The 24,005-nt window shown below is 46.0% G+C and overlaps 1 protein-coding gene across 1 annotated transcript; it reads left to right on the top strand.

The window, feature by feature from the left end:
- Positions 1–907: 907 nt before the first annotated feature.
- Positions 908–12,805, top strand: LOC310635338 (tigger transposable element-derived protein 1-like). Its single transcript, XM_083354168.1, has 5 exons — positions 908–965; positions 2,090–2,591; positions 4,150–6,031; positions 8,952–9,071; positions 10,964–12,805. The coding sequence occupies exons 2-4, from the start codon at positions 2,103–2,105 to the stop codon at positions 9,065–9,067; spliced, it is 2,487 nt and encodes an 828-aa protein (XP_083210294.1). The 5' UTR covers positions 908–965; positions 2,090–2,102; the 3' UTR covers positions 9,068–9,071; positions 10,964–12,805.
- Positions 12,806–24,005: the final 11,200 nt, after the last annotated feature.

Here is a 24,005-nt window from a genome sequence, read left to right on the forward strand (position 1 = left end):
TATCTTCACCACCAGCCCGAGCAGCAGAAGGGACACCCTTGAAATCTTAAATTTGGGGAGGGGGGGGAAAGAATTCTGTGGTTTTAATTCCAATATCTTCACCACCAGCCCGAGCAGCAGAAGGGACACCCTTGAAATCTTAAATTTGGGGGGGGGGGAAGAATTCTGTGGTTTTATTCCAATATCTTCACCACCAGCACGAGCAGCAGAAGGGACACCCTTGAAATCTTAAATTTGGGGGGGGGTGGGAAACGTTTTATATTGTTGGAAAGTTATCTCGTCGCTCCCTTTCCCCCACCACCACAGCAACCTTGTGAGGCTGAAAAACGAATCAGCCCAAAGAGTCCCTACGCCTAGGACAGGGGTAGGCAACCTCGGCTCTTTTATGACTCATGGACTTCAGCTCCCAGAATTCCTGAGTCAGCTATGCTATGCTACGCTATGCTATGCTGACTCAGGAATTCTGGGAGTTGAAGTCCATGAGTCATAAAAGAGCCGAGGTTGCCTATCCCTGACCCAGGAAGTCGCGCACCCACCCACCCGCTCCCCACTCCCACTTTTGATTCAGACGTGTATTCATTTTAACATCCCGGGTTGCAATGCTGCGAAACGGGGCCCGAGTTCCGACCCCGCGCGAGACGCTCTCCTCCCCTCCCCCCGCCCCCGCAACGCAACGCCCCGCCCAGCCTCTTTTTCATTCTTCACCAAGTTTAACCAGCGCAACCGGTTTCACGAGCCTCGCGCGCCCTCCCGCCCGCCCTTCCTCGCGCGGCCCAAGCCCGCGCTTCCGCTGGCGCTTGAGCCCCCCCCCCCAAAACCCAGCGAAACAGTTAAAGCCATAGAGCGGGGTCGGGCTAGAGAGGCGTCGCCGAAGAGGCGCCGCTGGCCTCTCTTCCCCTCCCCGCCCCCCACCGAAAAAAGAACGCGGATCGCCCGCGAGGCTGCAGCAGCCCGGATCGGGAAAGGTAAGGCGCGTGGCCAAAAAAAAGAAAAAGAAAAGAAAAGCAACAATATATATATAGATAGATAGATAGATAGATAGATAGATAGATAGATAGATAGATAGATAGATAGATAGATAGATAGATAGATATAGATATAGATATAGATATAGATATAGATATAGATATAGATATATAGAGATATAGAGATAGATATATAGAGATATAGATATAGATATAGATATAGATATATAGATATATATACTACGAATCCTAACCATCGCAGCTGGCGGGCCGATCATCATCATCCTCCTCATCCTCATCATCATGGCAAAAGCATCGCCGGGGTTGCAATCCGAGCGATCCGCTTATTGCAAATCAGTTTTTCCAAAAAAAAAAAAAGTAGTGCGGAAGCGGTGAACACAAATGTTAGGGCGATTTGGGCGATTTCTCTCTAGAAGGGGGAGGAAAAAAAAAGTACGTTTTAACTTGGCTGATGGCTTGCAACCGGCCACTTAAATTAAACCCTTTTCCCTGCCCCTCCACCCGGTGGGTGCAAAACGACCGAGGGCCGTCAAAGTGAATCGCTGGGGGAAGAGAAAACCACCCCACCCCCAGCTTTGGAAAGGCCAGATGCCTCCCGAAGACAAAGGTGGTGGTGGGGGGGGGGAAGGAAATGCTCTCGTTGCAAAAAGCTCGGGCCGGATTTGGTATGGAAAGAAGCTGGAGGCCCCTTCGCAAAGGGGGTGGGAGTGGGGTGGGGGAGATCGGGGGTGGGAGTGGGGAGAGAAAGACGGGAGGGAGGCTGGAGGGAGAGGGCCGGGGATCGGCGGCACACGTGGCTTCGACTGAGCTGGGAACTGCCCCCCCCCCGTTTTCTTTCGACTTCTTTTTATTCCAACTTGGGTTATTAAAGGGAGCGACACCTTAAAGGATCTCCAAACCCAGCGGGGAAATTTTGGCTTCATTCCAACCAGGAAATCTTTTCTTCTGCCCCCCCCCCTGCTCCCAACTCTTAAAAGAGAAACCCTATTGGAGAGGTAGAAAAAAAAAAGGGGGGGGGTCTTTTTAAAATTCCTTCCGACATCGCGTGGCCTCTCTCTAATGTTTTTTCCTCCTTCCTTCCTTTCTTTCCCCCCCTCCTGCAGGGAGGGAACAACTATGGAGGAACAGGAACTTGTGCAGGAGGAAGAGGAGGAGGAAGAAGAGGAGGAAGAAGGAGGAGGCACCCGGAGAGAGGAAGGAGAGCCGATTGTGGTCCAAGTGAAGACCATCGAGGATTTTTTGAACAAGGGCGGCCTCCCCCGCATCAAGACCGAATCCGAGGAGGAAACCCACCGATATTGGGACTCGGAATGGCACGAATTCCTGAAAAGCGTGGCCTGGCTGTCTCCCACATCGTCCCCGCCTCCGTCGGAGGAGGACACCAAAGATTTCCAGGCTTCCCTGGGGAGAATCAAGGAAGAGCCAAGGCAGGAGAGCTCCGGGGGAGCCACCAGGGATCCCAACGTCCGCGGGAAAGCCTGGATAGGCAGAAAAAAACTCGAATCCTGCAGGAAGATGAAAGAGACTCTGGAGAAGATGGGGATGGAGAGGCAGTGGCCTTTGCACCTCAAACAGTTCAACCCCCAGGATACGGAGCGGGCCCAGGTAATATCCGGTCCCTAAAGGCTGAAAAGGGCGGAGAGGGGGGGGGAAAGGGGAGGAATATGAGGGTGGTACAAAAAAGCCAGGGAAATGATTAAGCTGGGAAATGAGTTGCTAGTCAGTTGTAGTAGCGGAGTTCAGAGTTTGGGTTTCGGTTGGACTGGAGGTTGGTGGGGAAATGAAGCTTTCCATTGTTTTGTTACTGTGCTATACAAGTAGCAAGGGATCGAAAATCATCAAGGAGAGAAGCAACCTAGAACTAAGGGGAAACTTCCTGAGAGTTAGCACAATTAACCAGTGGAACAACCTGCCTCCAGAAGCGTTGAATGCTTCAACATTGGAAGTTTTTAAGAAGAGGCTGGACATGGTATAGAGTTTCCTGCCTGAGCAGGGGGTTGGACTAGATGACCCCCAAGGTCCCCTCCAACATCACCATGATGATGATGATGATGTCCTTGACTTACAACACTTTGCAAAGTTAAAATGACACTGGAAAAAGTGACTTACGACCATTTTTCACACTTAACAACCGTTGCGGTATCCCCATGGTCATGTGATCAAAATTCAGGCACTTGGCAACTGGTTCGTATTTAGGACCGTTGCGGTGTGCTGGGGTGATGCGATCCCTTTTTGTGACTTTCTGGTAAGCAAAGACCATGGAGAAGCCTGATTCACTTGACAACTGGGTTGCTATTTTAACAACTGCAGCGATTCACTTAACAGTGGCAAGAAAGGTTGTAAAATGGGGTAGAACTCACTTAACAACCGAAAGGTTGGGCTCAGTTGTCGCAAGTTGAGGACTACCTGTGTTTGTGAACAGTTGCTTACTGAGGTAGGAGCTAAATGAGAAGTGGTTGTATTTTGGCTTGTGAAGCTTGGGGTTAGGCTTATTGTGTAAAAAGCCGGCCAAACGTTTGTATATGAAGACGTGATCTGCTGTTTTGCAGGCAATTGCCCAAAAAGATGCAGCCACTCCCTGGTTAGTAATTACTTTGGTTAATGACCATTCAGAAATACAATAATACATGTAGTCCTCGACTTGCAGTGGTTCATTTAATGAACCCGTTTGAAGTTACAGCTGCACTGAAAAAAAGAGACTTATGACTGCTTTTCACTCTTACAACCATTGCAGCCTCCCCATTATCATCCGATCAAAATTCAAATGCTTTACAACTGACTCATATTTATGACAGTTGCAAGGTCATATTATCTCCTTTTGTGACCTTCTGACAAGCAAAGTCAATGGGGAAGCCAGATTCACTTGGCAACCATGTTGCTAATTTACCAACTGGAATGATTGTGATAAGAAAGGTCGTAAATTGGGGCAAAATTCACTAAACAAATGTCTCACTGTGCCACAGAAATTTTGGACTCCATTGTGGTTGTAGGTCGAGGATTACCTGTAGTATCAAATTAATTTTGTGACCACCGTGGGCATTTTACAACCTCACATCTTCACACTCTTGGTCACATGTTAGCTATTGGAGCTAGCATCACAGATATTTTGCTCTTATTTTTACTTGCTTATTTACATGTTTATGTGTTTATATCCCATACCAAGTTACCTGCAAAGAGAAAGAACTCCAACACACCGGAAGGCATAAGAAAGAAACAAAGGAAAGTCATCAGTCTCAATTTGAAGATGAAGATCATCAAAGCGTACGCTGACGGGAAGAAAGTGACTAACATAGCTCGAGAAGAAGGCCTGGCCCATTCCACCATCTCCGCCATTTTGAAGGACAAGGAGAGGATCAGAGAGGCCATAAAAGGATCATCGGGAATGAATGTAAGTATAACCAGACAGCGAAAAGGCCTCATCCACGAAATGGAAAAACTCCTGATACTCTGGATCGAAGATCAGATACAAAAGAGGCTGCCGGTGAGCCTTCTCCTCATCCAGAACAAGGCGCGCAGCATTTTCTCCACACTGAAAGAACGAGCAGGTGAGGAGTGCACGGAAACGTTCACGGCCAGCCGTGGCTGGTTTATGCGATTTCAGCAAAGATTTCATTACCAGAAAACACACACGTCAGGTGAAACTCCAAATGGTGATGAAGAAGCTGCCAGACGTTTTCTGAATGAACTTGATGGTATCATAGCGGAAGGGAACTATTTTCCCGCACAGATATTCAGCATGGACGAAACTGGGTTGTACTGGAAAAGAATGCCGGAGCAGACCTATATACACAAAGAGGCCCAAGCAATGCCTGGTTGTAAAGCATTCAAAGATAGAGTAACTGTACTATTGGGCGGAAATGTTGCCGGATTCAAGCTGAAGCCATTTGTAATCTACAAATCAGATCACTCCTGTATGTTCAAAAACATTAACGAAACTGCACTGCCCATTTATTTCAGATCTGATCCTAAGGCCTGGATAACGCCCCTCCTGTTTGAGGATTGGTTTATCAATTGTTTCATTCCCCAAGTAAAGGAATATTGTTGGGAAAAGGGAATTCCTTTTAGAATTCTTCTGATCTTACGCAAAGCACCTGGACATCCCCCAGATCTCGACAGTTTCCACCCCGACATAAAGGTAGTTTATCTACCCCCAAACACCTCCGTGCTCCTGCAGCCTATGAGCCAGGGAGCGATTTCAGCATTCAAGGCCTATTATTTGCACGCCGTGTTTGCCAAAGCTTTAGCCACAATGGAAAATGACAGGATAACACTGAGCGAGTTTTGGAAAAGCTACAATATCCTGGATTGTATCGAAAACATTGTGGCAGCCTGGCAGGATGTTAGTGTGAAATGCATGCAAGGCATTTGGAAGAAGTGCTTAAAATGTTTTGCTGCTCTGGCGGATAATTTGGAGGAATTTGACCAGCACCAAAACTTAGACAGAATAAATAAGAAGATTTTGACGCTCACAAAATCCCTCGACTTAGAGGTTGTGGCCGAAGATGTGAGAAATTTGATAGCTTACACGGAGGGAGAGCTTTCCAACGAAGATTTAATTGAACTGAAAGAAGAACTGGAAGAACAAAAGGTGGTGGAGGAAGAGGTAGAGAAAGAAGAAAAAAAAGAAGAAAGGAAAGTAGAACAAAAAAAAGTTGGAGAAGCTCAGCCCAAAGCGTTCAGTCTGAAAAGATTGGCCAGCGTTTTCTCAGGTGTTAACAAAATTTTATCAGAATTAGAGAGTATGGATCCGGACGTGGAACGTTTTAGGAGGGTACACTGGGAAATGCGTGAAATCTTAAAGTGTTATCGTGAGATATATGAAGAAAAACGGAAAGAAAGTGTGGAAAGCAGACAAAGTGGGTTCCAGAAGAAAATTACTTCTTCCCCGCTTCCAGTTCCCTCCCTTTTGCCCTTCCGATCCACAGTAAAAGAATGCCCTGATGATCCTCAGCCATCAACCAGCTACGCGAGTGGATCCGAAGTTCCTGAAAACTCGGAAAACCATGAACCTTTCAAAGGATATATATCTGATTTGATGTTTACAGGTATTGTAATTTTAAAATCTGATTTTGTGCTCTTTTTTTTAAAAAAAATAATAATTTGGTAACAACTTTTTTGGGTGTCTTCAAGTCTTTGTTGACTGGTGACAGCTAAGTGGACTGGTACCAATAAAGTATTTATTATTTATTTATTTATTTATTAATTTAATTTGTATACCGCCCTTCTCCCGAAGGACTCAGGGCAATACATAATAAAAACAAGATACAAAAATTAAAAAGTAATTAAACAGCAATGCCCGTAATAAATTAATACAGATTAAAAAGTTAAGATCAATTTATAAAACCCAACCCCATCCCATCAGGCCAGGCCAGCTTGTTCAAAAAGGTAGGTTTTAAGATCGCGCCGGAAGGAGCGGAGATCAGGCGCCATCCGGAGCTCGACCGGAAGATGGTTCCATAAATCCGGCGCGCCCACAGAGAATGCCCTCCCCCTGGGGGCCACCAGTCGGCATTCTTTGACCGGTGGCACCCTGAGGAGGCCCTCTCTGTGGGAGCGTACTGGGCGGAGGGAAGTTGACGCTGGCCGCAGGTGCTCCCCAAGGTATTCCGGACCCTTGCCATGTAGGGCTTTGTAGGTCATTACTAACACCTTGAATCTCACCCGGAAGACAACTGGAAGCCAATGCAGCTCGCGGAATAGAGGTGTGACATGGGAGTGTCGGGAAACTCCCAACACAACTCTCGCGGCTGCATTCTGTACCAGTTGGAGCCTCCGAGTGGTCTTCAAGGGTAGCCCCATGTAGAGAGCGTTGCAGTAGAATATTTATTGAAATGAGGGGTCCTTGCTGCTCTCTGAGCTTGGGGGTTTTCTTTGCAGATGTTTCATTGCCCAAACTAGGTAACATCATCAGTGCTATCACAGTATTAGCACTGATAACGTTAATCTTGTTTGGGTAATGAAATGTCTGGAAGAAAACAACCAAGCTCAGAGAGCATCAAGGACCCTTTATGCTTGGTTTAGTCCTGGCGTTTTCTTGGCAAGATGTGTTGTTTAATGCCTAAGGCAAAACTAGAATTCAGAGTCTCTTTGTTTTTTAGCCAGGGCCTTCAATAAATACCTCGGATGATCCTTGGATTAAGACCACCCATTCAGTGACCTTTCTTACTTGGGATGGGACTGAGAGAGTTCCAGCGATTGTAGTATTCCCACAGCCATGGAATTGCACTTTCTGATGTTCCTTACCAGCTTCCCTCAAGCACAAGCAATGGGGAAGCTGGCAGGAAGTTGGAAGTTGCGGTCACATGACGTCCTCGCTTAATTAACATTGTCAAGCTGGACTGCCAGAATTGCTGCTATTAAGCAGTGCAGTCACGTGACATCTGTGCTCCCTGTTGCCACGGTAACCTGAGCACCGTCTGTAAACCAAACTCTGTCTCAATACAATCTAAATTTCGTACTTACATAATAAACCAACTTTTCACGCACTTAGTTTCCATTTAACCATTTTTAAATAACGCAATGTCATCTTTTTTTACCAGCATCTCTGGTGGAGTAGGGAAAAAAATTTGGTCATTTTGCTGCAGCGTTAACAGTCAATTGTTTTCTGTACTTCTGTGCACCTCGCTACAAAATTGTGGCCCAAAAGTATTTATTTGCTGCTAACCATCTTTACAGAGCTGACTCAGGCTATTTCCTTTCCTTTGTCATATTAGGGGTAGAAGAAATAAAAAGCATTTTTATTAGGGGCCTGCAAATTGCACCTATAAGCACTCCTCAATTTACAACCACAATTGGAACCAGGAATCTGGTCATAAGCTGTAGGGTTGGGGCATTCATATGACTGGACAAAATGTGGGGGTTTTTTTGGACATTTTAATTTTATAGCAATCGTTAAGCAAATCACACAGTCATTCAGCAAACAGCTGCCAGTCATAATGGTGAGCCCATTGCCAAGCACCCACAATGCAGTCACTTGAGTGCCGAGAGGGACCCACAACATTTTACAGTGGCCAGAAGTGCTTTACATAAAATGACCAGTCTTAGTAGACAATCACTTCAATATGAGCCAGCAGTGTGCTGCAGCTGCCAAAAAAGCCAACACAGTGCTAGGCTGCATTAACAGGGATAGAATCAAGATCAAGTGAAGTACTAATACCACTCTACAATGCTTTGGTAAGGCCACACCTGGAATACTGCATCCAGTTTTGGTCACCACGATGTAAAAAAGATGTCGAGACTCTAGAAAGGGTACAGAGAAGAGCAACAAAGATGATTATGGGGCTGGAGGCCAAAACATATAGGGAATGGTTGCTGGAATTGGGTATGTCTAGTTTAATGAAGAGAAGGGTGAGGGGTGACATGATAGCAGTGTTCCAATATCTCAGGGGCTACCACAAAGAAGAGGGAGTCAAGCTATTCTCCAAAGCACCTGAAAGCAGGACAAGAAGCAACGGATGGAAACTAGTCAAGGAGAGAAGCAACCTAGAACTAAGGAGAAACTTCCTGACAGTTAGAACAATTAACCAGTGGAACAACCTGCCTCCAGAGGTGGTGAATGCTCCAACACTGGAAGTTTTTAAGAAGAGACTGGACAGCCATTTGCCTGAAATGGTATAGGGTTTCCTGCCTGAGCAGGGGGTTGGACTAGATGACCTCCAAGGTCCCTTCCAACTTTATATTATTATTATTATTATTATTATTATTATTAATTATTATTATTACCAGTCGTAAGTTGAGGATGACTCATTCTCCAATTCTGATTTAGTATGTGATCTTACTGGTGAATGCAGGCTTCAAAATGGACTCCAGAATTGTAATTTTTGTCCATTAACTCTCCAAATGGGATGCCCTCTTCCCAGCTGGTTTGAGTATTACTCATCTGGGAGAGAATGAAGAATAAGTCTAGTGCACAATCCTGCAGGACTTGTTTTTGTTGAGTCAAGTTTTTTTTCTTCTTCTTTTCAGTCATCCCAAAGAATACCATGCTAAAATCTCCGAAACAGGAAGAAGAAGCCTTTGAGATTGTGAAGGTGAAGATTCCTATGGATATAAAGCAAGAGAGTGATGGGGAGCCCAATTAATTAGGTAAGGATGCAGATTCTTTGGAAACATTCGTAGGGTGCTTTGAACTAACGTGCTCTCTGTTTTGAAAGGGTTTCAAAACCCATCTTGCAGAACAGACTGGTTAATGCCGTATTTTCACATTTGATGGTTCACCAAGCCAAATGCCATTTTCTGGAGAGGAAAAAGGTCCCAGTTCCAATCATGGAATTTTTGGTTCCCAGAATCTTTGCTTGAAAGGATCAGTTTGCAGAGGATGAGAAAGACCTGACTGCCAATTGAGCATTTAATGGCGTTAGATTAGCTGTCCCCTTTTTTCTCAACTTCTGTCAGGTGGACTCATAGCTCGATGGAGTGATTATTATGTATCATCAACTCATGTTGACTATGAGCAGCCACATAGATTTTCTCCCAAGACAAGATCTGTAGCCTTTTGGTAGAGGGGATAGAGTCTTACATTTCGAGAAAGCCGGGAAATTCCAACAGTTGTGCAGGGTGGGAATCCAAATTCAGCCACCCCCACATACAGAGTTACCTAGTTTCTGCCTGGCTAATAATGAAGGAAAACTTCCTGCCCTTCTGGCCCATTGCCTTATCTGTCCTGTTGCACGGATCGATCAGGAATGAAGGATTCTGGGAACTGAAGTATGGTCGTCTAGGAAAGGCTGAGCTTAGTTATAACCTCATTTGCTTGGCTTAGAGCAGGGGGTCCCCAACCGTGGCCCACTACCGGGCTGCAGCCTATCTGTAACCTGGCCGCATGAAAGGCAGGCTGGCAGGCACGCACGCACACAGCTCAGCTTGCACAAGTGGCAGGCTGACGTGTGTGCACATGTGTGCTGGCCCATTCTTCACACAGCCTGGCTGCCCTCTTCCTCACCGGCCAGGCTGCAAAGGTTGGGGACTGCTGGCTTAGAAATGTTGCATGTACCCAGCCGTCAAGAGTTTGTACATTGTTAGCGAGTGAGCCCACTTCTTGTATTTAATCAAGAAATATATTTAAGTAATAATAATAAGTTGGAAGGGACCTTGGAGGTCATCCAGTCCAACCCCCTGCTCAGGCAGGAAACCTTATACCATTTCAGGCAAATGGCTGTCCAGTCTCTTTTTAAAAACCTCCAGTGTTGGAGCATTCATCACCTCTGGAGGCAGGTTGTTCCACTGGTTAATTGTTCTAACTGTCAGGAAATTTCTCCTTAGTTCTAGGTTGCTTCTCTCCTTGACTAGTTTCCATCCGTTGCTTCTTGTCCTGCTTTCAGGTGCTTTGGAGAATAGCTTGACTCCCTCTTCTTTGTGGCAGCCCCTGAGATATTGGAACACTGCTATCATGTCACCCCTCACCCTTCTCTTCGTTAAACTACACATACCCAATTCCAGCAACCGTTCCCTATATGTTTTAGCCTCCAGCCCCCTAATCATCTTGGTTGCTCTTCTCTGTACCCTTTCTAGAGTCTCGACATCTTTTGAGAGTAAATCAGTGGCTTAGTCCTAGAAGAGGACTTTATTAATGATGAGGTCCTTCCAAACTAGAATGTTGCATGGACCAAGCTACAATAATATTTAAAATGTTAGTGAGCCCATTAATTGGTGGCTTATTGACATATGAACTATTCTTTGTTGCCCTAGAAGGCAACCTTCTTGATGTTGAAGTCCAAGCTGGGGCCTTCAGACAGTGTTGAAAACCATTAAATGAACGTGATTAAATTTAGGATGTCTTAACTTTAGGAGGGGAAGATGAAGTGGTCTTTTAAAGACAAGGTCAATTGGAAGAAGGAAGAGGTGGCATGTGAGGAGACCCAGCAACACTAGAATTCATAGCAGAAGTTGTTTGATTGGAATTCATTGTTGGGAGAAAAGTTACATATTTTCTTTCTGTTTCTCTCAGAATATACATATTTTTTTTCTGTTTCTCTCAGAATATGACAAGATATAAGGAGAAGACTTTCCAGGTGGGAAGATCTGAACAAATAGATATTTGCAAGAGTTTGGAGGGAATCAAAAGCTTGTATTTCTGGGGTTAAAGAAAAGTGAATAAATCCACTGGGAGCACAAAGGCGTTCAGGAAAGAAAGACAGTGAAGCTTTCCTGCCTGAAGATGATGAAAACTTAAAAAGAGGCCAATTTTCAGTGCAGCAAAAAAAAAAATCGGAATTAAGAGGAGCCAGAGATGATGTGCAGCCATCAGTGTTCCAGATACTCCACATGTGCAAGGATAAACTGCATAAATACTTACACTGTTAGAAAATTAAAAGCAACCCCCACCCCCATTATTCAGCAGGGAAGCACTCCCTCAGCAAGAGAAAACTGTTGTTACTTCTTCAGAGCATGGAAAGTTTTGATTGGAAAACAATCCTCACGAAGAACAACAGGGCCCACACAGCAAAGAAGCCATATAAAAATCCAGACTACCGCAAAAGCTTCATTGGTCAGAAGCCCTCATCAAGAGACAAGACGATCCGTACAGGAGGGAAGCTGTATGAATGCTTAGAGCAGACATGTCAAACACAAGGCCTGGGGACCGGATCCGGCCCGCGAAGTGGTTTCATGTGGCCCGCGAAGCCATCCTGGAAACAGTGAGGGAACAGCCCCCACTGCCTTGGCCCTGGCCCAGAGACCCTCCTCCTGCCAGAGACCCTCAGATCTGTCCCACTCCTGCCCAGGCCCCCATAGGCACCCTTGATGCGAATGATGTCGAGCTGGCCACGCCCACCCAGTAGGCCATACGTACTCTAGCCACGCCTACCCAGTAGGCCACGCCCACCCTGGCCATACCCACCCGGCCCCTTGGGGGCAACCACAATGCTGATGCGGCCCTCAATGAAATTGAGTGTGACACCCCTGGCTTAGAGTGTGGGAGAAGCTTCCGGATCGGCTACCGCCTAAAACTCTGTAAAAGGATGCACACGGGCGAGAAACTACACCAGGGTTTGGAAAGCTTTGGTGACAGAAAAACGAGAGGACCCACACGGGCAAAAGCCTTTACAAGTGCTCCCAATGTGGTAAAAGCTTTCGGACCAGCTTCCAGTTGAAAAGTACACAAAAGGACACACACACACTGGCCAGATGCCATATGAGTGCTGATAAGTGATCCACGTGAGGGTCAACGCTATAATAGAGAGACTGTACAGGTGCCCGAGTGTGGGAAGAGCTTTTGTTTCTAGCTCACATCTCAGGAAGTTTAGTTTATAGTTAGTATATATGGCCAAGCAGCTAGCTGCATATGTGCTCCTACTAGTGGGAAAAGCATCAGTTGGACATCCAACTCGGCGGTCGACGAACAGATACATATCTTGAGTTCTTCCATGTTTCATAAACACATGAAAATCCACCCAGGAGGGACATCCTAGAGGGCAGGGTTGGTGTTTGGGTCTAACACGCCGTCTCAGAGAGAGTGATCATGACATTAGCATTGGAGTAAAGCGGCAGACGGCTAAAAGTCGAGCACAAGGGGCATTGGTGGCTTTTAAACATACTGATACATTAAAAGATTGTAAAGAAGTCCTCGTTTCACACTGCAGTTCTTTGTTCTCTGGAGTAGCAGGCAGGTTAGAGATGGGTCATTTTCTGAAATCTTGGCACTTGCCGTCAGCCGGGATTAGAGGACTGAATAGATTGACAAGTCAGTATCTGTAAGGGATGTTTCTGGATGTCCTGTGGCTCCTTGCAGAATACATTTTGGCCTGTGGGGATTTGGGGAGAGGAGCTGCAGCCAAACACAGTACAGCAGGGGTGTCAAACTCACGTCACGTGACATGTTGCGACATACCGAGACCTTTTTTCCATTGACTGGGTGGGTGCAGTTTCACCATGGCGCATCCAGCCCGCGGGCCGGCAGTTTGACACCCCTGCAGTACAGTGAAACTAACTCGGTAGGAAATACTCGGGTGGCAAAAACAGATTTTTCTCAAAGTTGCCCTCATAGGCCTACACCCATTCTTCAACCTTCACATCTCACCATGGCCTGCTCTGCTTGCATCTCTTGTGATTACTATTTAATCAGTAAACCCTATAATAAGATTATTACCCAGAGTCATTGGGAGTCAGCTGATGGTTTATTTAAGCAATTTATATTGATGCTGGGCAATAGGCAAAAGAGTTTTTAACTCTTTGAAGTAATGAAGATGATGTTCAATAATCTAGATCAGTGTTTCAATAGACGATACCTGTAGCTCAGGCTTGAACTGTGTAGCTCTTTGCCCTCTGGGGTTGGTTGTTTGCAGATGTTTTATTACCCAACTAGGTGTTCTACCAAGGAGAAAATCATACCCCTGTGAACACTAGCCAGGCACGATACTGTAGGTAAACTGGAAGGAAACCCTACCCTCCTTCACACTTTTGATGTTACCTAGTTGGTAATGAAGGGATGCGGTGGCTCAGTGGGTTAGGACGCTGAGCTTGTCGATCAGAAGGTCGGCAGTTTGGCGGGTCAAATCCCGAGTGCTGCGTAACAGTGAGCGCCTGTTACTCGTCCCAGCTTCTGCCAACCTAGCAGTTCAAAAGCACGTAAAAATGCAAGTAGAAAAATACGGACCACTACTATGGGAAGGTAACAGCATTCTGTGCGCCTTTGGCGTCCACATGACCACGGAGACGTCCTCGGACAAGCGCTGGCTCTTCGGCTTTGAAACGGAGATGAGCACCAGCCCCTAGAGTCAGAAATGACTAGCAAGCATGTGTGGGGGAACACCTTTTAGTTGGTAATGAAATGTCTGCAAAAACATCACGAAGCTCAGAAAGCATCAAGGACTCCACTGATCACGGTTTCTCAACCTTGGCAAGGCTGACCATGGAGTTCTGAAGTCCGCATGGCGTAAAATTGCCAAGGTTGAGAAACATCAGGCTAGATCAGGGGTGTCAAACTGCCGGCATGCCCAGCCCAGCTCCAGCAAGGAGAAAAAAGTCACGACACGTTGCGTGACGCAGCAAGTTTTGACACCCCTGGTCTAGGTAAAAATGAGGTTGAGGGGACGATGTAGGCATGGCAGCATCTTCCAGACACGTTGAATGGGTAGTGGTGGAAACATCCAAGGTATGGAAAGGAAAATCAAGAGAGGCATGAAAGGAAAAGACTATAGGTGATAGCATAAGAGTATTGTATCAAATTAGGAGAGTAGAAATCATGTTCCTAAACATTCCTCCATCTTATTTTGTTATTAAATTTGTTTATGTGCCAGTGGCTCATGGTGGTCCGCATCCCTTGCAAGCAGAAATATAACATTTTTGTGTGCAAAGTTCCCACCTAGTCCTTTGTCTCCTCATTACACGTCGCTGGATATCCCATTGCTGGGAGTCCATTTTAGTCTATGCTACCATGTTGTAGAGGGATTTTATTCATGCAGTTTTTCTCCAAAATGGTGGGAATTTTCACATGAATCCTGAACTTCTGCAGGAAAATGGTGATTCCTGAAATACAACAGTACACCGTATTTATTTTGGAATGGGGTATTTCCCCCATCTCCCCCTTCCCAATTTGTCCCGTCTATCGAAGTGCCCAATATCATCAAGTTCTAACATTGGGTCTTGCATGCCAAACTAAATAGCCTTAGGGGTTTTGCAGTAAAAAGCTGGAGGCATAGCCAGCTGATGTCCAGATTCCTTAATTCCTTTATAGTAGGATGTGATACCAGAACCTAAAAATAACGAAATGCTGGTTTCCAGAGTTGTTAGTCTCTTAGCTGCATCAATGTGTCTGGAGCTTTAAGCTCGCGTAAGTTCATATGCATCACTTTCTCTGCTTCTCCTTCCATATTTTAAGAAATCCCTTGGTCAAGGCACTTTTTTATGTTTTGACACAACATCATGCAGGTTAACAACAAGCCTTGGAGTCAGATGGCCTGAGGCCAAGTTTCATGCAGGACCAGGCTGCTCTGGGTCACATCTATTAGGGCAGAGGTCCCCAACCTTGTCCACTTTATGACTTGTGGACTTCAACTTCCAGAATTCCTCTGAGGAATTCTGGAAGTCCAAGTCATAAAGTGGACAAGGTTGGGGACCCCCATATTAGGGAGATGCTTCTGGCAGGCCCCAAGAAGAGACCTGTTTCTGTCCTGGAGCCCATCTTTCTGGACCATCATCCCTCAAGCAAACAGACTGCCCCCAACCCTACTACTGGCTCTCCATTAAGCCTTGAAGTCCTTTTTGTTACTGAGCATTGAGCCTCGGTTGCGTGGCTAAGGCCAAATTATGGTTACATTAATAGTGTTGGCTGGATTTTTACCTTCCCTGTGGACCGTGTTGTTTATTTCACTGCGCTGTTTTTTTTGTCCTGTTTTTTATTTCATATATTTTGAGATGGGCAGTTGTCTGAAAGCATGCAGGCATGCATGCAGGCGTGAAAACGAATGCACACATGACATACCCTTCTGAATAAAATTAAATGGTGAAAAGTGGGGTGAGATTGGGGGAGGAAAGAAAGGCATGGTTTTGAGTTAACGCGATTTTCATCCAAAAGCCACCGGAGTTCTCAATAATAAAATGACTTCCCACAGTGCAGGCTTCTGCAGGTTAAAAGCACTCCTTAGCTTCCAAGTTGTTGGTTTTTTTTCTTTTTTCCATTAAATTCTTCCCGTTAACATCTGAGACCCCAGATAGATCTCCTCTTGGGAAAACCCACACAAGCTGCCTTGCAGAAATTCACAACAGACTGCCATCCGCTTGGGCGCCGTGTATTAGGCAGGCGTACGATGGCTTTATCTGCTGATCGTTTTTCACGTTTGGATTATTTTGTAGCGCTCGTGTTTCGGCCGAGCAGTACACCCCTAGCAAACAAACGAGTGCATTAATAATAATAATAATAATAATAATAATAATAATAATAATAATAATAATAATAATAAGAAGAAGAAGAAGAAGAAGAAGAAGAAGAAGAAGAAGAAGAAGAAGAAGAAGAAGAAGAAGAAGAAGTTGGAAGGGACCTTGGAGGTCATCTAGTCCAACCCCCTGCTAAGGCAGGAAACCCTATACCATTTCAGACAAATGACTGTCCAGTCTCTTCTTAAAAACTTCCAGTGTTGGAGCATTCACCACCTCTGGAGGCAGGTTGTTCCACTGGTTAGTTCTAACTGTCAGGAAGTTTCTCCTTAGTTCTAGGTTGCTTCTCTCCTTGACTAGTTTCCATCTGAACAGGTTCAGTGGAGAAGTCGGTCCTTAAGTAGCTAGGATGGCCCTGAGGCAACCAGGCAGCTCTGAACATCGGCCAGGATAGCAAGCGATGCCTTCCTCCCTCCCAACAAGCTATCGCGCCCCTCCAGGAAAGAAAGAAAGAAAGAAAGAAAGAAAGAAAGAAAGAAAGAAAGAAAGAAAGAAAGAAAGAAAGAAAGAAAGAAAGAAAGAAAGAAAGAAAGAAAGAAAGAAAGAAAGAAAGAAAGAAAGAAAGAAAGAAAGAAAGAAAGAAAGAAAGATTTATTGTCAAAGTACAACATGTGTACATTGAGATTAGCTGAGCCTCCCCCCCCCCTGCTCTCTCCCCCCAACACACAATGACAACAAACCCTCCATCCCACCACACTATTGTGAACCAACACTACACCACACACCGGCCTCCCAAGTCAATTCTGCATAAGATTATGTCCCATTTAAAAGCCTAACAGCCCCCAGCTTAGCCTATATGCAAATGAGAGCCTGAGCTCCGCCTCCGAGAGGCTTCCTGGCCCCTCCCCCTGCCAGGCCGGACTGGCGGCGAGCTTGCGCTGCGCTGCCGCCTCGGAGGGAGGGAGGGAGGCGCGTCGGTGCTAGGAACAGCGCCGGGTGCCAGAGGCGGCGGCTCTTCCCGCGGCGGGAGGGTCGCGTGGTAAGAAAGCGTGGGCTTCCCGGCGAGCCGCGGGGAAGCAACGGCGGGAATCCCGCTTTCCTATAGAGCGCCTGGCAGCCCAGAAGTTTGAGCCTTTGGATCCGCAGGGACAGGTCGAGAAGCACTTTTGCAATTTTTTTGGGGGGGAGGTCGGGGGTCGGGATGGGGATGGGGTGGGTGGGGGGAAAAAAACCTCTCCGTTTGGCCTGGATCTTGTTGGAATCTGGGATTTGGATCCCAGCTTCCTGATTACTGGGATCCGGTTGAGGGTTTTTTTTTATCAGGCTGCTAAAACTTTGCACGCTGCCCGTTTTAAACCAAGCTAATTTCGGTAGTAGCTTTGCTGGCAACGTGGGGGCAGGTGCCGGAGTGGTAGCATCCCTGTGGGTTGGTGGCAGAGAGAAGCTACGGGGGAACTTTGCAGTGTCGGGGAGCTTTCCACCACCACCACCACCCCCGCCCTCCAAATTAAGGACATCAATTATTCTATCACTATCAAAGACAGGGGTCTTCAAACTTGGCCCTTTTATGACTTGTGGACTTCAACTCCCAGAATTCCTCAGCCAGGCATGCTGCCTGAGGAATTCTGGGAGTTGAAGTCCACAAGTCTTAAAAGGGCCAAGTTTGAAGACCCCCCTGATCAAAGATATGGCTTTACTAGAGTTTGATTCAGAAGGACTAGGGCAGGGGTAGGCAACCTTGGCTCTTGTATGACTCCTGGACTTCAACTCCCAGAATTCCTCAGCCAGTCCCTTCCAACTTCTTCTTCTTCTTCTTCTTCTTCTTCTTCTTCTTCTTCTTCTTCTTCTTCTTCTTCTTCTTCTTCTTCTTCTTCTTCTTCTTCTTCTTCTTCTTCTTCTTCTTCTTCTTGTTGCACTCGTTTGTTTGCTAGGGGTGTACTGCTCGGCCGAAACACGAGCGCTACAAAATAATCCAAACATGAAAACAGTCAGCAGATAAAGCCATCGTACGCCTGCCTAACCCACTGGCTGAGGAATTCTGGGAGTTGAAGTCCAGGAGTCATACAAGAGCCAAGGTTGCCTACCCCTGGACTAGGGCAAGTGGTAGCAGTATTCCAGTATTTGAGAGGCTGCCACAAAGGGGGTGGTGGTGGGATCAGCTTATTTTCCAAAGCATCAGAGGGCAGGACAAGAAACCATGGATGTAAAATCAAGGAGAGAAGCGACCTAGAATTAAGGAGAAACTTCCTAGTGAGGATAATTAACCAGTTTGCCATCAGAAGTTGTGGGTGTCCCAAACGTGCTTTTTTTTCCCAGGAGGCAACTGGACTTTGTGGGGGGTTTTTTTGTTTGTTTGTTTGGAAGACGTTTCGCTTCTCATCCAGGAAGCTTCTTCAGTTCTGACTGGATGGTGGGGAATGGAAGGATTTATATCCCGGCTGATCATTTGCATTCTTTTGGAGAGTTGTTGAAGGTTTATCTGTGTCTTCAAGGTCACCTGAATAGGGCAAATGTGTGTGGAGCCTTCTTGGCTGCAAGATGTTATCTGCCCGGTGTCCCTTCACTATTGAAGAAAGGCACAGGCTGTTGGGGATGAGTCTGTGTTGTCTGCATCTCAAACAGAAGCACAAATGCTTCCTGTAGTGTGCAATATTGTCTGGAAATCCGTTCATACACTATCAGCATTTGAAGGGTGTTCATCCCAAAGTGCATAGTTAAAGGTCTGTGGAGATTGTCAGTCATCCAGGTCATAGTTATCCCAAAGGTGCTTTTTCAGGAGGCAATTGCGCTTGTTTTTCTTTGAAGACAGAATTCCTGGCAAATAGATGAGGAAGAAATGGAGGTAGTGACAGATTTTATTTTCCTGGGCTCCAAGATCACTACAGATGGGGACTGCAGCCAAGAAATTAAAAGACGCTTGCTCCTGGAGAAGAAAGCCATGGCAAATCTAGACAGCACACTAAAAAGCAGAGACATCACCCTGTCAACAAAAGTGCGTATAGTCAAGGCCATGGTTTTCCCAGTTGCAATGTATGGCTGTGAAAGTTGGACCGTAAGAAAGGCTGAGCGCCGAAGAATTGAGGCCTCTGAACTATGGTGCTGGAGAAGACTCTTGCAAGTCTCTTGGACTGCAAGGCATTGAAACCAGTCAGTCCTAGAGGAGATCAACCCTGACTGCTCTTTAGAAGGCCAGATCCTGAAGCTAAAACTCAAATACTTTGGCCACCTAATGAGAAGGAAGGACTCACTGGAGAAGAGCCTAATGCTGGGAAAGATTGAGGGCAAGAGAAGAAGGGGACGACAGAGAATGAGGTGGCTGGATGGAGTCACTGAAGCAGTAGGCGTGAGCTTAAATGGACTCCAGAAGATGGTAGAGGATAGGAAGTCCTGGAGGAACGTTGTCCATGGGGTCGTGATGGGTCAGACACAATTTCACAACTAACAACATAACACCCAGGGGAAGGGCCTTCTCTGTGGGTGCGCCTGCCCTCTGGAACCAGCTGCCCGTGGAGCTTAGGACTGCCCCCGACCTCCACACATTTCGCCGGGACCTGAAAACCTGGCTCTTTGAGCTCTCCGACCCAGGCTGAGAATTTTTAACGGGTTTTTAATTCTAGGGATGATTTAATCTTTTTAAATTTGTTTTTAACTTTTGTATTGGTTGTTTTAAATGCCCTGTAAACCGCCCTGAGTCCTTCGGGAAAGGGCGGTATATAAATTTAATAAAATAAAATAAATAAAATAAATATACATTTGCGCTTCAGTTTGAGATGCAGCCGACGCAGATTCATCCCGAGCAGCCTGTGCCTGTCTTCAACAGTGAAGGGACACAGAGCAGAAAACAGGCAACAGGTGACATCGCATTTATCTTTTAAAGCTCTCTGGACTGCATGTTGGGGGAAAGAGGACAGGCCACATGTACCTGGGCCGTGCAGTGAGGACCTGAACGTGGCTGCCATTTTGTCCCACCCAGGACCAGGAGGAAAATGGCAGCCACCTGACAAAAACTTGGTTTTCCTGCGTTAGCGAGGTCTGCACAGCGCTGCAGAAGCTTCTGAATGCTGTGGAAAGCTTCTGCAGACCTCATGAAGGCAGCTTATTTTCCAAAGCACCAGAAGAGTCCAGCCCCCTGCTCAAGCAGGAGAACCTATACCAGGGGTTGGCAACCTGAAAAAGGAAAAGAGCCACTGGGAACCGGTTCCATCACACATAAAAAAAAGTGGGAGCCGCGTGCGTGCGTCCATGCACGCGCATGCGCAAAAAATGTTTTGTGCATGCGCAAAATGGGTTTTTCTTGCGCATGCGCAGACACACGCGGTTGCCATTTTTTTAAATGTGTGATGGAACCGGTTCCCGGTTGCGCGACAGCGATGGCCCGTTTGCAGAGCTACCGCCTTCGGCAGCCTGCAAACGTGCAACGACAGCTTTCCCAAAGAGCGCCGCCGCTGCCCGTTCGTGCAGAGGTGCGCGCGCACCTCTGCCCATTCTGAGAGGTGCGCGCGCACCTCTCGGAATGGGCAGCGGCGCCGCTTGTTTGGAAAGCTGCCGCGGCCCATTTGCAAACCTGCCGCTTTCGGTAGCCTGCAAACGTGCTGCGGCAGCTTTCCCAAAGAGCGGCGCCGCTGCCCGTTCGCGCGGAGGTCCGCGCGCAGCTCTTCAAAGGTTTGGGGAGGTGCGCACGCACCTCCGCCCATTCAGAGAGGTGCACGCGCACCTCTCCAAATGGGCGGTGCCACTCTCCATTTGGAGAGGTGCGCACGCACCACTGCCCGTTCGAAGAGGTGCACGCGCACCGGGCGGCTAGGAGCCGCAGGAGATGGCTCAAAGCCGCATGCGGCTCCGGAGCCGTGGGTTGCCGACCCGTGACCTATACCATCTCAGACAAGTGACTGTCTAGCCTCTTCTTGAAAATCTCCAATGATGGAGCGCCCACGATTTCTGGAGGCAAGCTGTTCCACTGGTTAATTCCCCTCACTCTCAGGAAGTTTCTCCTTAATTCCAGGTTGCTTCTCTCTTTGATCAGGAATCCCGCAGCTGAGAATTGTCTTTATTCCAGTGAGAACATTTTACAAATCTTGGAAAAATAATGAATATCAGAGAGATGGGAGAGGATCTTTTTATTCCTTCCACATCATGTTGCCCTGGTTAATGTTTCCTTTCCTTTTCCCATCTGGAACTGCAGAGAGCAACAACTATGGAGGAACAGAAGCTTGTGGTACCCCAAAAAGAAGAAGAGGGAACTGAGAATGGGGGAAGAGATCCTCTGATTGTCCAAGTGAGGACTCTTGGGGATTTTTTGACCCGGGATGGAACATCCCACCTTAAGCCTGAGTCAAAGGATGAAATACACCAATGCTGGGACTCTCAATGGCAAGAATTCCTGAAAAGCGTGGGCGGGCTTCCCATAGCACCACCCCCCTTGGAGGAAAACACCACAGACTCCCAGGCTTCCTTGGGAAGAGACAAAGAGGATCCACGGGAGGAGAGTTCTGGGGAAGCTAGAGGGAAGTCTGTGCTCCAGAGGGATCCAAGCATTGATGGTAAAGCCTGGATGGCCAGGGAGAAGCTGGATTCCTCCGTGAAGGTGGAAGTGAAGGTGGAAGAGATTGAGGAGGAAGTCAATCTGGAGAGCCAGGCGCCTCTGCCTCTCAAGCAATTCAGCTCTCAGGATGCTGAGGAGCAACAGGAGGTATCTAGCACCCAAAAATCAAAAAAGGGGGGAAGTGAATTGGGAGGCAATGTGGGGAAAGGGTTGCAAGCAGTCGTCAAAATGCTACTAGCCGGCTACACAATTGCAGGTGTCAGATTGTTTCAGTTTTGGTCCCTGTGAAAAATATTTCAATTAGCGTAATGGTCTCAGAGCACAAAATACTGGGAAATACCTTAAGGAGATTACGGGAGATTCTGTTTTGTCTATGGCAGGGGTCTCCAAAGTTGGCAACTTTGCGACTTGTGGATGTCCACTCCCAGAATTCCTCAGCCAGGCATGCTGGCTAGGGAATTCTGGGAGTAGAAATCCACAAGTCTTAAAAGTTGCCAAATTTGGAGACCCCTGGTCTATGGCGATGAGACAGCTGCCCAAAGGAGAATATTTAGAAGGGCAGAGAAGAATAGTAAAGTTTTCAGATCGTTCTGTTTAGCTTTGTGTTGCCTAGTAAGGAAAAAAAATGAATAAAGGTAACTTTGTCCTTTGTTTTAGAACAGGGGTCTTCAAACTCGGCCCTTTTATGACTCATGGACTTCAACTCCCAGAATTCCTCAGCCAGGCATGCTGGCTGAGGAGTTCTGGGAGTTGAAGTCCATGAGTCATAAAAGGGCCGAGTTTGAAGACTCCTGTTTTAGAATATAAAGTGTTTTGAATGACAGGGATAATCAGGGCTGCTGATTTCTCTTTGATGCTGCTCTCCGGCCCAGGCTGAGAATTTTTAACTGGGGTTTTTATTTTCAGGGATAATTTAATCTTTTTAATTGTTTTTTAACTTTTGTATTTTGTATTGGTGTGATTTTAAAATGCCCGGTAAACCGCCCTGAGTCCTTTGGGAAAGGGCGGTATATAAATCTAATAAAATAAAATAAATAAAATAAACAGCCTCACCCTGCAGTTGATAAAAATGTGCCAGTTGGAAAAGGTTGGATTTTTGAGAATACATACATTGTATATAGTAAGTTTTAGGTGTGTGTCATGTATGTGTTTCACTTTGAGAGCGGGCAACTAAATTTCATTTTTGATGTGTGCCGTTGTGCCCACAGTAAAAAAAATGACAAGGATTATTTTATCTTAATCCCAGCTTGGGAATTATAGATTACCATCACCCTAGAGTCAGGCGGCTTAAAAATGCAATATATTAAGGTTTATTGCATAGTCAGCCAGATGCTTAGTTTGGATTTGGCATTTTTATCCACTTATCAAGTCTTTCCCAAGGACTTCCCAACTCCCAAGAAGTCAGTGTTTTATGGTGTTAAAGGTATTGTCGCAGGCTGTAAGCTGTTTTGAGTAAAGCTGTTTTTTGCAATTGACCAATGGTAATTTTGTCAATGCCAATGGTGTTTAAATGAAGCTCCATTTTTGGCTTTGCACCCAATAGGCTTCGTACCTATTACTATTGGTGCAACCTTTGCTTTCTTTTGCCACAGTTGTTCAATTTCTGTTTGTAGGTCTTTGTATTTTACTATTTTCTCCAGTTCTTTTTCTTCTATTCTGCTATCTCCTGGAACCACTGTATCCATTATCCAGATTTTTAAAATTTTCTTATCGACAATTGATAAGTCTGGGGAGTTATGTGGAAGGTGTCTGTGCAAAGTCTAAAGTCCTGGAGCATTATTATTTTTTTTAAATCCCATTTATATCCCGCCCTTCTCCGAAGACTCAGGGCGGCTTACAATCTAAAGCACAAATCAATGTGCTTAGCAATAGCCTTCATTCTATGTATATGCCTGCTTATTAGGGCTTTTGCCCCCCCCCCAAGCGGCATTATTACAAAGTCAGCTTATTGCCCCCAACAATCTGGGTTAGCTTCTTCATTTTACTATGGGTACTACCTTTGCTTTCTCTTGCCACAGTCATTGCTATTATTATTGATATACAGGGACTGGATGCTTTGCGACTAAACATGTTACAGGATCTTCACCTTTATCTTGAAACTAGCATGAAGAAAATCATTCATCCATAATATGGTTGAAATATCTGGTCTTAGTAAATTATGCAAACAGCAATACACTTCTTCCTTGCTTAGCAACCACAATCTATTCTTTAAATTGGAAGCAAAATGGTCACGAGTGTATGTGTGTGTGACAGAGGGGGGGGGCTGCAAAGATCTCTGTTAGCTTTTGTTCCATTCAGATAAAGTTCTTTCTTGTAGCAAAGCCAGAGTTATACTGACTGTAATATGTGTTATTTTCAGGCACAGAAATTTGGTTGTTAAGTGCATCCATTTGATATAATTTTTTCCCCCATTATTGTTGCATTTGCAAATGGTTGCTAACCAAGTATTGTGGCCCATGAAATTAGGATTAGCCTTATGTTTGAGAATCCAGCCAAGGGTTTGTAATCAAGGAAGCGATCTGCTACTTCTGCAATAAATAGCCCAGCATGAGTTGCAGTTGTTCCTCATTTAATAACTACCTTGCCTAATAACCGTTTGCAAATACAACAGTAATAAAAAAATTATGCAACAAACGAATGAACGGATTTTTGACTTTTGCACATTT

Source organism: Vipera ursinii, assembly GCF_947247035.1.
Source record: "Vipera ursinii genome assembly, chromosome: 2".
In the NCBI taxonomy this organism is placed as follows: domain Eukaryota; kingdom Metazoa; phylum Chordata; class Lepidosauria; order Squamata; family Viperidae; genus Vipera; species Vipera ursinii.